General features: G+C 43.3%; 1 protein-coding gene across 2 annotated transcripts in view; it reads left to right on the forward strand.

Annotated features, from left to right (window-relative positions):
• Positions 1–17,696, forward strand: part of spire2 (spire-type actin nucleation factor 2) — an 89,911-nt gene that overhangs the window by 34,570 nt on the left and 37,645 nt on the right. For both annotated transcript variants that reach the window (XM_080186870.1, XM_080186871.1), the window contains exon 3: positions 2,120–2,473. In XM_080186870.1, the coding sequence (XP_080042996.1) occupies positions 2,120–2,473 (354 nt within the window). The remainder of the gene's footprint in view (positions 1–2,119; positions 2,474–17,696) is intronic.

Consider the following 17,696-nt stretch of genomic DNA (forward strand, 5'->3'; position numbering starts at 1 on the left):
CTTCCCATAGCTGCCAACCCCTTTTAGACTAATCAGAATCCATGGCAGCATTCTTGCTGTAGTCGCAGTTAAAATGTTATAAAGGCTCTATTGGCATAGCAAGACCCTGATTTGCATCAATTCATGAGGCTCCTTCCTCCTTTATGTGGCCATTCGATCTGCTTCCTCAGGTTAAAATTGGAAAGGAGAGGAAGGTTAAGTGACTTGCTCATTGTTACTTGCCCACCTTCTTGGTTCCTGCCAGCTGGGCAGGGTTTTCTTCAATCCATTCTTCAGGGCTCCCCGTTGGCCACATGCTAAATTCCTAGTCTCGGATATGCTGGTCTGAGAGATGGGGAATGAGATGAGTTGTTACTGTACAAAGAGAGAAAACCAGAATACTTTAATGCACCTAATGTCAGCCCTGGTGCTCACCATCTTAATAACACAAAGGAATGCTGCATAGGATTGAGAGAGCAGGGATGGCACGGTGGCACAGTGGTTAGCACTGCTGCCTCTTGGCGACAGGGACTCGGGTTCAATCCCCAGCTTGGCTCACTGTCTGTGAGGAGTCTGCACGTTCTCCCCGTGTCTATGTGGGTTTCCTCCAGGTGCTCCGGTTTCCTCCCACTTTCTGAAAGATGTGCTGATTAGCTGCATTGACCCGAACGGGCGCCGGAGTGTGGTGACTAGGGGAATTTTCACAGTAACTTCATTGCAGTGTTAATGTAAGCCTTACTTGTGACTAATAAATAAACTTTAAAACTTTAGGTAATGTACAGTGCGGAAAGCACTCAGTTGATGTTTTAAAGGTCACTCTGCTTTTCCTGGGGTTATCTGTTCCCGTTGGTGAATGTTTGCCGGAATATTTGCAAGTATTTCCTGTCCATGGTGAACTGATTGCTGTTGTCTTGCAATTTGCTTGTGTTCACGAATGAAAGTAAAGTCGCCTTTTCAGCGCAGTGATCTCTTTTTCTTCTGTTTGTTATAGGTTTGAAATGTCACTGTTAAAATGATCTTTAAAAGAAACATTATTTTCTTTAGCGCAGGCAGCTACATATCCACATTAACCAACTCCGTGAAATATTGAGTGATTCAGACATTTGGAAAATGTAAACACTGTTATTGCTGTGAAATAACCATAACTCTGAAATATCACTGTGTATAAAACAGAAATCAGAAAAAGGTGGCATGACTGTAAATATGACTTCAGACGCAATAAATGTTAACACCAAATGAAGAAAATAGAATTGGTACTCTGTAACAAACAGTAAAATAAACCACATTTCTCCAGTCAGTCATGACAAATTTGAAAAGCACAATGCTGAAATGCAACAACTCACATTTATTGCACATCATAAGATGCTTCAGAGGAGCATGATCGAACAACAGAATTGTGAAGGAAATCTGCTGCTCTGCCATTATATTGTGCTATACGATGGTGTCATAGTGGTAATGTCACGGGACTAGTAATTCAGAGGCCCAAGATAATATTCCGGGGACAATATTTCAGGGCACTGATGGAATTTAATTAATCATCTGCAATTAAGAAGCTAATCTCAGTAATGGTGACTGCAAAATCATTGTTGATTGTCAGGAAAAACCCATCGTGTTCAATAATATCCTTTGGGGAAGGAAATCTGCTGTCCTTACTTGGTCTGGCCCACATCTGATTCCAGAGCAATGTAGTTTAACTGCCTTCTGAAATAGTGTGATTGTTTGCAGGGATAGTTGCAAATTGTTTGTTGTCCATGGTGAACTGATTCCCTGTTGTCCTGCGTTTTGATCACTTTCATGTAGTAAAACAAAATAGCCTTTTCAAAATGATATATTTGTTTTTGGTCCAGGGCAATTAGGGATGGGCAGCAAATGCTGGCATTGCCAGTGGTGACCACATCCCAGTAAAAAAAAATATCTGAGGCATTGGAGTGGGGGTGGATATAAAATTGAATTCCATGCATTCAGAGGTGTGCGGGTTAGGTGGATTGGTCATGCTAAAATGGCCCCTTAGTGTCGGGGGACTAACTAGGGTAAATGCATGGGGTTATGGGGATAAGGCCGCGTGGGAGCCAAATGGCCTTTTTCTGCACTGTGGGAGTCTATGATTTGACTTAAGATTTTTTTCTCTCCTTCCTTCCAGGTGGTGCAGTCCCTGGGATTTGCTATTTACCGAGCGCTGGACTGGGGTTTGGATGAGAATGAGGAGCGGGAGTTGAGTCAGCAGTTGGAACAACTTATTGACCAGATGGCAAACAATGACTCTGAAGGTAGCAATGGCACAGCTGACGAGGGGTACAGTGGGCAGGATGACGAGGAGGAGGGTGACGGGGCACCCCGTTCAGTGAAGACTTTCGAACAAGTCATGAAGGCTTGTGCTGCACACTTACTGAATCGTAATGAAGCAGACGCACATTTCCAAGCAGTCTGTAGGGCGTTGTTTGTGGAAACCTTGGAGCTTCGGACTTTCCTGATTAAAATCAAAGATGCTAAAGAGGTAAGACCAATGTTTCTTTGAAGTGCTGGAGAATGTGAGATGTCTCAGATGGTTTTAAATGTATTTGTTTTTGGAGCGGATTCGCATGGGGACAGAAGTATCATTTCAGCATGGTGCTACACTCACTGTCGGGTTCTGCAGTAAGGCAAATGGCATAAGATGAGATCACTTGCAGATATTGATTTGAGTCTGACGACTGGGTTTCCGGCAATTCGAATGGCATATTTGGCACACTGCCCACGTTCATTAGCCGATGGGTGAATCTACGCTATTGTTGGACTGGACTCTGCAATACAATCACTGCACATTCACATTAGAAAATTTTCTCTTCTCTTAAATTAAGAAGTGAAATGCCTGGTAGTTACATGATTTGTCTTAAATATTGGCCCAAGTCTCCTCGTCTCTGGATATTTGTACGTAGAAACATAGAAACACAGCACAGTACAGGCCCTTCAGCCCTCAATGTTGTGCCGAGCTATGTCCAAACCCAAGATCAAGCTATCCCACTCCCTATCATTCTGGAGTGCTCCATGTGCCTATCCAATAACCGCTTGAAAGTTCCTAAAGCATCCAACTCCACAATCACAGCAGGCAGTCTACTCCACACCCCAACCACTCTCTGAGTAAAGAATCTACCTTGGACATCCCTCCTATATCTCCCACCATTAACCTTATAGTTATGCCCTCTAGTAACAGCTACATCCACTCGAGGAAATACTCTCTGAATGTCCACTCTATCTATCCCCCTCATCATCTTATAAACCTCTATTAAGTCGCCTCTCATCCTCCTCCGCTCTAAAGAGGAAAGCCCCAGCTCCCTCAACCTTTCGCCATAAGACCTACCCTCCAAACCAGGCAGCATCCTGGTAAATCTCCTCTGCACTCTCTCCAATGCTTCCACATCTTTCTTATAGTGAGGTGATCAGAACTGCACACAATATTCCAAATGTGGCCTCACCAAGGTCCCGTATAGTTGCAGCATAACCCCATGGCTCTTAAACTCAAACCCCCTGTTAATAAACGCTAACACACTATAAGCCATCTTTATGGCTGTATCCACTTGAGTGTCAACCTTCAGAGATCTTTCTGTTCCCCCACATTCCTCAGAACCCTGCCGTTGACCCTGTAATCCGCATTCAAGTTTGTCCTAACAAAATGAATCACCTTGCACTTGTCAGGGTTAAACACCATCTGCTACTTCTTGGCCCAGCTCTACATCCTATCAATGTCTCTTTGCAGCCTGCAAGAGCCCTCCACCTCACCTAGTACTCTACCAATCTTGGTGTCATCAGCAAATTTACTAATCCACCCTTCAGCCCCCTCTTCCAAGTCATTGATAAAAATCACAAATAGTAGAGGACCCAGCACTGATCCCTGTGGTACACCGCTGGTAACTGGCCTCCAGTCTGAATATTTTCCCTCCACCACCATTCTCTGTCTTCTATGAGACAGCCCGTTACTTCTCCAATCAGCCAAATTTCCTTCTATCCCACACCTCCTTATTTTCTTCATGAGCCTACCATGGGGAACCTTATCAAACGCCTTACTAAAATCCATGTATACGACATCAACTGCTCTACCCTCATCTACACAATTAGTTACCTCCTCAAAGAATTCAATCAAATTTGTGAGGCAGGACTTATCCCTCATGAAACCATGCTGACTATCCTAATTAAATTGCATCTTTCCAAATAGTCATAAATCCTATCTCTCAGGACCCTTTCCATTAATTTACCGACCACCGAAGTAAGACTACCTTCGACAAACCCCAGAAGATGCACTGGAGGATCCCTCAAGTCCCATCACAAGGATCTCATAAGAAATTTCCGGGATGTTTCAATGTCAGATGGGCAATTCCACTGCCCCAAACCCTCCAAAAAAACTCTCTAGATCTATATTAGGAATCAGAGATCTCAGAGCGTTCCAGCTTACTTAACTGCATACTTATCCAGGAAATGTTGAACAAGAAAAACTATGCTTAACTCCTGGGTAACTTTCCCACTCTCTGTCCTCCCACTAAGCCTCCCCATAAGACTGTAAGACATAGGAGCAGAATTAGGCCACTCGGCCCATTGAGTCTGCTCCACCATTCAATCATGGCTGATATTTTTCTCATCCCTGTTCTCCTGCCTATTCACCATAACCCCTCATTCCCTTATTAATCAAGAACCAATCCAACTCTGCCTTAAAGACACTCAGTGACCTGGCCTCCACAGCCTTCTGCGGCAAAGGGTTCCACAGATTCACCACCCTCTGGCTGAAGAAATTCCTCCTCATCTCTGTTTTAAAGGGTTGTCCCTTTAGCCTGAGGTTGTGTCCTCTGGTTCTAGTTTTTCTGACCAGTGGGAACATCCTCTATCCAGGCCTCGCAGTATCAAGTTTCAATGAGATCCCCCCCTCATCCTTCTAAACTCCAATGAGTAGAGACCCAGAGTCCTCAACCGTTCCTCATACGACAAGCTCTTCATTCCAGAGATCATTCTTTTGAACCTCCTCTGGACCCTTTCCAAGGCCAGCACATCCTTCCTTAGCTATGGCGTCCAAAACTGCTCACAATAACAGTCTCCCCCGCCCACCCTGCGACTCATCCTGACCTGACCTGACCCTTCCTACCTGCTGTGCCACCATGTACGCACTGTTTGCTGCCCCCAGCCATCCTCACATACTCATTTACTAACACACTGAAAAGCTATTTAAATGTCTCTGAGCTTTTTATGCTGCTGGTGAATGAAGATGTACCAGAATAGTGCTGTGAAAAGAGGGCATAGCTTGGTTTCTCCTGACAATCCCGTCCTATGAAGTAGAACCCTGGGGTAAACTTGGCATCTCTGGAGAGACCCAGTTTGGAAGGCGAGGTCAGAAATGTGAGGTTCTAGCGCTATGTTTAAAACAAAAACAAGTAGGAGTGGTATCGTGGTCTGGAGGCTCCTCAGGAGATTCAGCACATCACTACACCAGTTGTGTACTTGTACTGCAGACTTTCTATGCAGACTACAGGACTCTCATAGATTTGCTATCAGCATTCATGCTACTGATAATCATTTCATCATTTATGACTATCAGAAAGATATTTTGTCTATCAAATCCTCAAGGTGGAGAACAGCATTGTAATCAACTAGACTCGAGCATTGCATTGTCCTCTTATAGAAGGAAGCTAACCAGCAGAGATCCGTTTTAAAAACAAAATCTCAAACAAGGAATTATAATGTTTCATAGAACCTGTACAGTTATGAAGGAGGCCATTTGGCCCATTGAGCATGCACCAACAACAGTCCTACCCAGGCCTTCTCTCCGTAACCCCATGTATTTGCCCTGCCAGTCCCCATGACGTGAAGAGGCAATTTTACATGACCAATCAACCTAATCCACACATCTTTGGAATGTGAGAGGAAATCGGAATACCCAGTGGAAACACATACAGACATAAGGAGAACGTGCAAACTCCACACGGACAGTGACTCAAGGCTGGAATTGAACCTGTGTCCCTGTAATGTGAGGCAGTAGTGCTAATCACTGTGCCACCGTAAAGAGTTTTGTTTTGAATTCTCTTTCCCAGTTCAATACCAAGCAGTGATGGCACCTGTCTTGAAGAAGTTATTAAGACTGACTAGGAATTATATTGAGGCTGATGGAGACAGTCATAAAATTCAGCACAAAGTGGTGATCATCAGCCCTCTCGTTCAGTTCAGCAAACCAGAAACCTTACAAACATCTAAAACACTTAAAGACTTGCAGGTTCAACAACAGCATTTTATGAACCAAAACAGAGGCTGTTACTCATAGTTTTCTGATCTGTTTTAATAAGGATTCCTGCTGGTGAAACTCCATCATTTTTTTTTGATTTAATAGTTTAAGAAAACAGTTTTCCTTTAGATAAGAGCGCACGTATTGCATCAAGCCATATAATAAATAGAGTGGGATGTGTTGTGTAGATGAGTCACGTTTAGGTGGAGCGTTCAAAAGGGAATTAGACTGTGTTATTTGCAAAAGGAGAGTGTGCTGGATTACAGGGAGTAGGTGGGAGAATGGCGTATAGTGAATTGCTCATTCAGAGGGCTGGTCCATACACGATGAGCTGAATAACCTTGTCCTGCACTGTAATAATTCTATAATTCATACATTGAGAACAAGGCACCATTTGAGAATCAAACATAATTTGACAATCGTTCCCAGTACTTCGTTTGATAAAGGGATTTGCATATATGCTGAACGAGCAGGTCAGCCAGGATTCGATTTGCCTCTTGAGCTATGAGGAGAGGCTGAATAAACTAGGCTTGTACTCGCTAGAGTTTAGAAGAATGAGAGGAGATCTCATTGAGACGTATAAGATGATGAATGGGATGGATAGGATAGAGGTGGAGAGACTCTTCCCGCTCAAAAAAGACAGTAGGACTAGGGGGCACAGCCTCAAGATAAAGGGGGGGCGATTTAGAACGGAGTTGAGGAGGAACTTCTTCACTCAAAGGGTGGTGAATCTCTGGAATTCTCTGCCCGTTGAAGTGGTGGAGGCTGCCTCGCTAAATATTTTTAAGAAGCGGGTTGATGGGTTTTTGATAAGAGAGGGGATTAAGGGTTATGGGGAGAGGGCGGGAAAGTGGAACTGAGCCACAACAGATCAGCCATGATCTTATTGAATGGCGGGGCAGGCTCGAAGGGCTAGATGGCCTACTCCTGCTCCTATTTCTTATGTTCTTATGTTCTTATCAGGGTGATCAGGATTTATGTGGGAGCTGCCTGGGCCCAGTGGGATTGCCTGAGTACCTCCTAGGCAAAGTCTGCAGGGGTGACCAACTGGTGACCTACTCCTTTGCTAGTAAAACTACTACTTGTTGTCTCTTTTCATCCACCCATTGGTAATCTGTGAGCTCTGACCCAACCAATTGCCTAATTCCACCCAGCCTAACCCTAAGTATAGCACTACTGCCTCACAGTGCCAGGGACCTGCGTTCAGTTCCTGGCTTGGGTCACTGTCTGTGCAGCGTCTGCATGTTCTCCCCACGTCTGTGTGTGTTTCCTCCGAGTGATCCGGTTTCCTCCCACAGTCCAAAGATGTGCAGGTTAGGTGGATTGGCCGTGGCAAATCATCCCTTAGTGTCAGGGGAATTAGCCAGAGTACATACATGGGGTTACGGGAATAGAGCTTGGGTGGGATTGCAGTTGGTGCAAACTCAATGCACCAAAAGGCCTCCCTCTGCATTACAGAGATTCTATGATTAACTCAGTGCCACCCACTGAATGGACATGGTGAACAGATTATAAACTCAAAGTCTGCTTTGAACACGCATCCTGACATTACTGCAGTCCGCTGTATCCCTGCTCCTGTCCTGTCACAATCACACACATCAAACACACATGAAATCCTTCAAGGGAGAGAAATGTTTGGTGGCCATCCAAAAATGTCAGACTTTATTTATGGGAGAATTTAACTGAGCAAATCATTTGAACAGGTAGCCATCTTGCCTCTGATTTAGCAACTCAGGAGTTTGGGTAGGAGCATTTCCGTAGAATCCTACTCGGAGCAGATGTGTAAAAATATTCATCATTGTGATTAATAGATAAACTAATTAAACCAGAACAACAGGAACAAAGGCACTGCCCTGTACAAATACCTGAGCAAATGTTCAGGAGATGATTCAGCACAGTATACTTATGACACATTTCTAATTTGAAGCTTGCCTATTTGATTTTGTTACTTATTACTGTTGATTATCTAGTGATGCATTAGCACTGGTGGCAGATCTATTCCACAAGAATGTGGCCCACCCATAAATCCCTATGTTAACTATCTGCATTCTTTTCATTTCGGTAGCTATAAAAGTCACATGTATTTCACACCTGACCGAACTTGTTGCTTGTTATAAATCAAAGCTGCTTTTATTGTGTTCTGTTTGGACGGTGGCCATTCAGTCACTCACAACCGGCCTGGCTCCACATGACCTCACCATTTTATGTATAATATATATGCCTGCCCAACATTGTAGGTTGTAGTGAACATAATGTCACACTTTCTACCATTCTGCGGGTATCAGACTTCAGTGCACCTGCTCTGTTTTATATTCTCTGTTTTTAATAAGTCCATTAGTGTGCGAGGGTCACAACTCTGAAAAAGTTGTTTAAATGTTGGGTGTGAGAAGAATTGTGCTGATTTGTAGAGCACCTGCTAATGTGAATAGATTATCCAGAAATACTGAAGCTTATGCAACTCAGTAATGCAAACATACAGCTCGTTCAATGCCCATTGTCAAACTTTCCTGACTAACGTGCACCCATCTACTGGCATTGTTTGCTGGTTACCTGTTGAGAAATGCGTCACTGATCAAATATTAAACAAAAAAATGATGCACAAAATGTTGACTTTTGATTTAAAAACGCACAATAACCTGATCAGTTAACTTGTTAAAAAGCATTTTCAATGTTCAATTTAAGTGCAAAATCAAGCAAGGTAGCAGCGTGAAGGGTGGCTCAGTAAACATGAAAATAAACAGCTCCAACATCAAGGGTTCGCTCTCAGATATGTGGTGCTGCATTGAATGGACAGAAAGGAATTATCTTCTGTGTTATTTAACTTGCAACACATATAATGTAATGCAGAAGCTGAGCTCTGGTGGGAAAGTGACTGTTCTCTTGTGTGGACAGAGAGAGAGGCCTCGAGGACACTTTTGAAAGAGGGACAGCAAAAGAGCTCTTACAGTGTCACTTCTAGACTTTGGGTCCATGAGAGTTAAAAGCTGTTAAGCAAGTGGTGACAGTAAAAGTGAAGCAAATGATCTAATCAGCTCATTAAAATTACTGGCTATCTCACCATTATTCTGAATGCAAATGTGTCATTCTCTACCTCCACTCCCACTCTCTGGAGGTGGGAGTCCTGCGTAGAATGTTTTACTGACTTCATTACATTCTTGTCCACCAGCCCATTGCACTCAAGTATTTTCCAACCCATAAATGGGACTTTTCTAGGACAGGTCAACATTACTGGAAACTAACACTGTAATGTTAGTTTCCAGTAATGTTGTCTTGATGTCTTACCACTAGTTGAACCAGATAAAACCAGAATGTTTTGACTAGTGTTAACAATCCAAAGATATTTGGATTCGTGAAATGTTTTGCGCACTGCCTGAATCAAATTTCAGATATGTTTGTTTACATATTTCTCTGAGATCACAAGGTTTGGCATTAATCACAAGGCACTCCTTGAAAACAAAAATGATGCTGGGTACCTGCCCAAATTCCACCCTGCACAAACCCAACCACACCCAAACGGTGAGAACCTGCATCCTGGGCGTCAACTGTGGCTCAGTTGGCAGCACTCTCTTGCATTTGAGTCACAAGGTTCTGCAAACAAGTCCCATTGCAAGGCTTGAGCACAAAGATCGAGGCTGACACGGAAGTCCACTAGGGATGTTGTAGAGGTGCAGTCTTTCAGATGAGATGTTAAACCAATGCCCAGACAGCCTGTTTAGATGGATGTAAAAGATCCCATGGTAATATTTTGAAGGAGAACTGCAGAGTTACCTTTGGCATCCTGACAATATTTCCCCCTTCATCAACATCAAAAAATGAACAGATTATCTGGTCATTATCATACTGCTGTTTGTGGGAGTTTGTTGGGTGCAAATTGGCTGTTGCATTTCTCTCATCAGAACAGTGACAACACTTGATTGACATATGGTGCTTGGAAAAGGTGCTGGAAGACACAAGTCTTTCCTTAGGCAAATCAAGGTTATCCAGCACCCCTGTCCTCCTCAACCTCCATTTATCCCTCATCCCCTAAGAGACGATTTTGAATTTCTCACTCCTGTTTATAAATTCCTTCACGACTGTGCCATACACCATACATGCGCATTGCTCAAGTTTACCCCCTATGTTCTTGTGAACGGATTGTGTTCCACACTCTTCCCTCCACTTCACTAGCTGTATCAGAGCTTTGAATCACCACACACCTACACCTACAATACTCTCCCTAAACTTTACCATTCCTCCTTCCATGCTCAAAAGCTTCCTCAGAAACCCCAGGCACTCAGGTGGGGGCTGGTGAACCACTATAGGCTGCTCTAAGTTTCAATCACATTCCCTAACTCTCTTGCTCTTTGTCTACACCCCCACCTCAACACCAGTCCCGCTCGCACCGCTCCACGTTGTGGTGTTGGCCTGTGACGTGGGAAGTAGCGTTGTCCTAAAGTCTGAACTGACATTCACGCTAGGAGCCCCCTCCAAATTTGGGACTGAATGGGGGACTAGACTTTTCAGGCTTGTTTTGAATAAAGATAGGAAAGTTTTCTACAAATGGATTGTTCTTGCAGCTCCTGATTGAGATTCTTTGCGCATCTAATACTGTAATTGGCGACATTGGGCGGGATTTTTGCGGTCGATTGACTTTTGGCCATTGTCTGTTTTCCTGTCCTGCCTGTGAGGCTGTCTACTGCTGGCGGGACTGGAAAGTCCCAGCCATTGTTTGTACCAAGTTGAGGGGACATATCCCAGAAAAATAACCTCCTTTAGTGGAAGGTCCAAAGTAGCAGAAAGAATGGAATTTACAGTAGAAATAATAATGATGCCAATAGTGCTGAATGTTACTGAAGAAATAATCACAAAGCAACTTCTGGTAATTAGACGCACAATGTTAAATATGGAAATTCATATGTTGCTATCCAGGTGGCCCAGCTCCTCCTAAAGATGGGTGATAATCCCATCTCACCAGGTGACTCACTGTTCATACATTAAATGGTGTGAAATCTCAGCACTTCTTCGGGAAGGACTAAATTCATTCAAAGAAGTGAGGATCCTTTTTAATGGTATTTCCAAAGATGTGCAGGCGGGTGGAATAACCATGTTAGATTGCCCCTTAGTGCCCAAAGATGTGTAAATGTGCAGGGTTACAGGGAAAGGGAGGCGGGGAGGGCCTGAGTGGGATGCTCTTTGGGAGGATTGGTGCAGACTTGATGGACTGAATGGTTTCTTTCCACACAGTAGGGATTGTATGGATCTTATGATTTAATTACTGCCAAACAACCTTTCTGATGCTGAAAATTAACTTTCCCAACTTTTCTCTCCCTTCCATTTTCAATTATTGTTGGAGATTTAAAGAAGTTAAAAATCTGTAATGTTTTTCCTTAGTTTTGCTTTCTGTCTCTTTTCTCTCTCTCTTAATCCCACTGCTCTTTCCCTAAGCTTTCTGTCTCTGATTTTACACTGCGTTAAATGTTCTATCTGACATTTCTTGGGGTTTAGATTTCCCGAACAGAATTTTCCCGACCCACTTGCCGCAGGAACCGTAGCAGGCGGGGACGGACCATGCAGAGGTCCGTGAAGCTCGGGCAGAATTTTCCAACTTGGGGGCAAGTGCAGCTGGAAAATCCCACCCTCTATGTTCATTAATGATTCTGTGATCTGGGTGGCTATGGCATTATACATAGAACATAGAACATTACAGCGCAGAACAGGCCCTTCGGCCCACGATGTTGCGCCGACCAGTTACAAAACAATGACCCACTAACCTAAACCAATCCCTTCTCGTCCATAAACCTATCCACGGATCTCTTAAACGCCCCCAAACTAGGCACATTTACAACTGCAGCAGGCAGGGCATTCCAATCCCTCACCACCCTCTGGGTAAAGAACCTACCCCTGACATCCGTCCTATAACTACCACCCCTTAATTTAAAGCCATGCCCCCTCGTGCTAGATTTCTCGTGCTTTGCTTTGTTCACACAGGTCCCTGTTCTCTATCACTGGCATTCTGCTGTTTTATTTCAAAATGGCAATCTGTTTCAATATTAAAGTTTACTTATCAGTCACAAGTAAGGCTTACATTAACACTGCAATGAAGTTACTGTGAAATTCCCCTAGTTGCCATACTCCGGCGCCTGTTTAGGTCAATGCGCCTAACCAGCACATCTTTCAGATTGTGGGAGGAAACCAGAGCACCCAGAGGAAACCCACACCGACACAGTGAGAGCGTGCAGACTCCACACAGATGGTGACCCAAGCCAGGAATCTGACCCAAGTCCTTGGTGCTGTGAGGCAGCGGTGCTAACCATTGTGCCACCGTGCCGCCCATATGTAAAATCCCAGAGAGTCTGTGGGCACGTGTGTGTATAATGAACGATTGGCACTGTTCATTGACTGTTGAGTCAAAGGTTCTGCCCATTAAAAAGTTTAAAGTTATTTATTAGTGTCACAAGTCAGCTTGTATACAGTTTAAATTCACAAGATCATTAATCTTAAATAAGAAACCGACCTATATTAATTTAGAAATGTCAGTTCTGCACACAATTGATCTGCCATTCCAGTCCAGCTGGGCTCTCACTGTCTCGATTCTGTGGATTTCCCTCCAGACATTATCCAGCCTATGATTCATGAAGACCCAGCCTTCTCAGCTTTGCCCCTTGCCTGAAGTATTGTGACCCTCAGATTAAATCACCACAGCTTATGATCAACTGGGACTTGGGTGTCTTTACCTTAGCTTGCAGCAGCCTGTCATATTGAGAAGACCGCTGTTTCTCCACCTCCTGCTGTTGAAATATAAATAAACTCTGCCACCTGAATGAACTGCAGAACAGTAAAGTGTTATGTCCATTGGTCAGTCCACTAACTAGCAGTTGATTTCTGATCTGTCAGGCGCAACAGAGACATCCAACCCTTGGAGGTGGTGCTGAGAAGGTACCGGTATTAGCAAGCTGCTCTGTGGAAACACCCTTTGATTCTTTCTGTGCACATTCACAGCATGACTAAAATTGCAGCTGGATGGTCCATGCATTATGTAAAGGATTTGCACTGGCAGTACAGATGACTATCCAGCTATTTCTCCCTTCCTGCACCTTAAATATGGAATAAGAGAAGATGAGGTAAAGGTTTTTAAGTACAGAAATTATTAAATTGGAGATTGTGAAAGCCACATATACACTTGTGGTTGAGGGTCAGCTTCCTGGATGTTTAAATTCCAGATAGCAGTGGGTTGGGGAGCTGTGGCGCAGGTGCTATATGAGCTGAAATATGTCAAGGAAGTATCTTCAAGGACATTTCTACCCCAGGGAATTTCCCCCACTACATTCTTAAACAGTTTCAGCAGGAATTGATGTGGGTCCCAAGACTTTTTAAAGACCCAAAATTTCATTCAATCCGGGTAATTGTTCTAGGGGAGGGGTGGGGGTGGATGGTGTTCTCTTCTCTAAACAAAGTCATATCGGTGGCCACAGAAGGCTCACCTTAGAAATGTGGCTTGGTTCAGGTTGGGGAGGCCACTGCTGATGCACTCTTTCAGACATTTGTGCTCACCTTATTGCTATTTTCAGAATTTAAGTCAGAATCTCTGGATTCAGCTGGACACTGATGCTGCCAGAAACCTGTAAGGTAGAGAATTGGCTTTCTATCAAATAATAATAAATAAGTGAATTGTAATCTGGGTCCATTCATGCCATGTTCCAGTAGAAGTAACCGCCCATCTTTTCCGCCTTATGCTGGTGCTTTTCAGTGTTGCGTGAAAAGGCTATTAACAATCAGTCCACTGTGTATTTCTAGAGCGATTTCCCTGGAAACCTTCCTTGAGACCTGGTGAAACTAGACAGAGATTGAATGGCCAAATCGCCATCCATTTGCACCTAAATTCTGCATTGCAATCCTGCAACTGGCTTTAGCAGCACAATGTTCCCTGCCTCTCAGTGCTAGGGACCTGGGTTTGAATCCAACCTCGGGTAACTGTCTATATGGAGTTTGCACGTTCTCCCCGTGTCTGCGTAGGTTTTCTCCCACAGTCCAAAGATGGCTGATTAGCCATGGTAAATTTGCAGGGGTTGCGGGGATAGCGCGGAGACGAGGGCTTGGGTTGGGATACTCTTTCAGAGAGTCGGTGCAGTCTTGATAGGCTGAATGGCCTCTTTCTGCACTGTGGGGATCCAATTGTTCTAAAATGCTCCAAACAATAGTTTGAGGCAACTTGGACACTTGAAAACATACCTGTCCTCAATGACAACCAGTGGCCTTGTGAAGCAGATCAGGCACGTAAGTCCCTGCCCTGAAATTCAACCCCATCTTTCAGTTCAAGCCCCTTTTCAAAAAAAAATCTGCACAGCTAAGTCAGAATTTCTCTCCCTCATGCAACTGAAACAACCTCAGGAAAATATCCTTTTCTTTTAGTCTACCTCTGTTAGATATCATCATCTCGATTCAGGAAAAACAATGTGACCAGCATTTAACAATGATGTAAGTGAGCCGCACATTAAAAACACTTGTCATCAAGTACACACGTTGGGAAGACTCTCTTTGGGAGTCACTGAAAAAAATATTTGGACAGGGTGAGAGTTTCACATGAATCTGTAATAATGCGAGATCCATAAAAATGTACTAACCCCAACAGTCTACTGGAATGAATTTCATGTTTATGAATGAAAGTGTCAGATGAAGAGTCATCAAGACTTGAACCCCTGGCGCTATTCTCTCTCAACGGATGCTGTCAGACCTGCTGAATAAAAAGCTTGGTCTGTGTCTAGTCATTAAGTGAGAATGAACTGAAGGGGTTTCTAACATCCTGCCATGATGCCTGATTGCTGACTTTCTAACGTGATGTTGCAGAGACACAAAGCCATTAAAACAGAAAAAATAATCAGATGCATTTTACAAAGTACAGTAGGCATTGGACTTGGACCAAAATTTACATCATTTTCTTACTTTTAGGATTACCAATAAACTGTTCATCAGCCACAGCACTTAAGATCCTATGATTTTTATGGTTGCGAGTCATTTACGGCATTTTGCCCATCTTAAGTCTTCTCTCCGATTAATTGTTCCATGATAAAGAGTGTTAACTCTTTTCTGGGAGAGCACTTCCATTGCAATCAAGTATTCTATTTACTGTGCAATGCTGGTAATAAAATATTTAATAGTGCAGGAAAATCACATGACACAATCAGGAAATCAAAATGTGTTACAAGCTGACGGTTTTGCAATAACCCAGCAAGGATCGCATTGCTCTGTTTTGCATAAATGTCCTTGCAGATTGCTGCATGGAAGACATCAAAGGTCAGGATCCACATGAGTGCCAACAGAAAGGTAGTAATTCTAGATTTAGGATGATAAAACTGTAATTAAATCGTAGAATTCAAATGACTCCCATGAACTGCCTGACTGTTTCCGTAACATCACATTGAACCACTCAGTTTCAATTTGAAATACTCATTAAGAGGTGACAATGTATTTTGACCTACAAGTTCACTTTCATTGCTGCCAAACACTGCCTACCTCGCTGACCATTCAATAGATGCTAGGACATAGAATCACTCGATGACGCCTGAGATACTTTTTCTTTGCCTATTAATTTTGTAATGATTCTCAGGCATCTGCCAACTTTTATATCAGCACAAGCATTATCTTCAGATTAGATTAACTTGGATTCAGGAAACAAGATTTTAGGATTGCCAATGAACTGCCCATTAGCTGCAGAATGTTAGTATCAAATTGGTAGAAACAGCTTTACTATCACTATCTCATCAGACAACCAGAATGGTAGAAAGTAAACTCGAATGGGCCTGTCTTTTCTTCATCTAACAATTGCAACGTACTGCAAAGAGTCAGCACATTTGTGATAATTATCTTAATCTTAAAGGTCAGAATAGTAATGAAGCTGTTTTCTGTACAAGTCACATTTGTACACATCTAAACCTACAATTTGAAACATGTACCTCATTTAGAAATTATTTGGATTCACCCACTGAGCCTTGGGTGGGGATCATATGGTGAAAGGGTGCTCCTAGTGCCACTCTTGGTGGCAACGTGGCATAGTGGTTAGCACTGCTGCCTCACAGCTCCAAACACTTGGGTTCGATTCTCGGCTTGGGTCACTGTCTATGTGGAGTTTGCACGTTCTCCCCATGTCTACATGGGTGCTCCAGTTTCCTCCCATAGTCCAAAGATGTGTGGGTTAGGTTGATTGGCTTTGCTAAATTGTCCTTTAGTGGCCCAGAATGCATAGGTCAGAGGGATTAGCAGGGTAAATATGTGGGGTTACAGCGATAGGGCCAGGATGGGATTGTTGTTGGTGCAGACTTGAAGGGCCAAATGGCCTCCTTCTGCACTGTAGGAATTCTATGGTTCTAGTGGACAGGTTGCTTTTTCACCCAAAGCCTTTATCGGTCCAATGTTAGGACAACCCTTATGTGGGTTCTTTTGAACAAGACCAAAGCAAACAATGTTTCTTCTGATTCCTGTTGCAAAGAACAAAACTGCAAGATAAATATAAAAACTGAAATAAATCTGCTCATTTTCATCACTGAAAATTGAATGTTAAACGTGAACCCAAAACATTGTTAAAGAATCACTTTCAAGAGTTAAGGGGCTTTATTCTCTGGTCTCGCCTGCAGCTGTGATTCTCCAGTCCCGCTGTAGTGAACGGGGATTTTACTGAGTGCCAAATTTGCTGTTCTTGTTGGCAGCTGGAGAAATCTGGCCACAGTATGTGATCATGAGGGGTTGGGTTTTGGGGGATGTTAATTTCTTGTTACTAAAATTGATTTTGGAAGTGTTGTATATCTATCTGTACAGTAAGCATTAAAATATTTGAAAACTGAAGGGAAGCTAAAACCAAATGCCAAAAGATTTTCAGCTCTTCAAAATGTTGTCATTAATTATTAACACTGACATCATTAACTAGAAGAAATAAAATGTGTGCCAAAATGTGTTTTAATACTTTAAATCTCTTAACATTTAGACAAAGCAGCCTGCTTGATTGGCACCCTTCCACATACATTGACTCCCTCCACCACTGATGGACAATGGTAGCAGTGTATTCCATCTACCAGACGCACTGCAGGAATTCACAAACGCTCCTTAGGCAGCACCTTCCAAACCCACCATCCAGAAGGAAACATGAGAACACCATCACATGGGGCGGCACAGTGGTTAGCACTGCTGCCTTACCATGTGAGGATCCCAGGGTTTGATTCCTGGCTTGGATCACTGTCTGTGCAGAGTTTGCACATTCTCCCTGTGTCTGTGTGGGTTTCCTCCAGGTGCTCCAATTTCCTCCTCCAGCCCAAAGATGTACAGGTTAGGTGAATTGGCCATGCTAACTTCTCCCTCAGTGTATCTGCACAAGCGAGTGTGGCGACTAGGGGATTTTCACAGTAATTTAATTGTAGTGATAATGTAAGTCTACTTGTGACTAATAAATAAATTAAATTCCCCTCCAAGTCAATCACCATCCTGACTTCGAAATATATAATTGTTCCTGGGG

The sequence above is a fragment of the Carcharhinus amblyrhynchos genome, chromosome 4, assembly GCF_965287045.1.
Source record: "Carcharhinus amblyrhynchos chromosome 4, sCarAmb.v2.hapA, whole genome shotgun sequence".
NCBI lineage: Eukaryota > Metazoa > Chordata > Chondrichthyes > Carcharhiniformes > Carcharhinidae > Carcharhinus > Carcharhinus amblyrhynchos.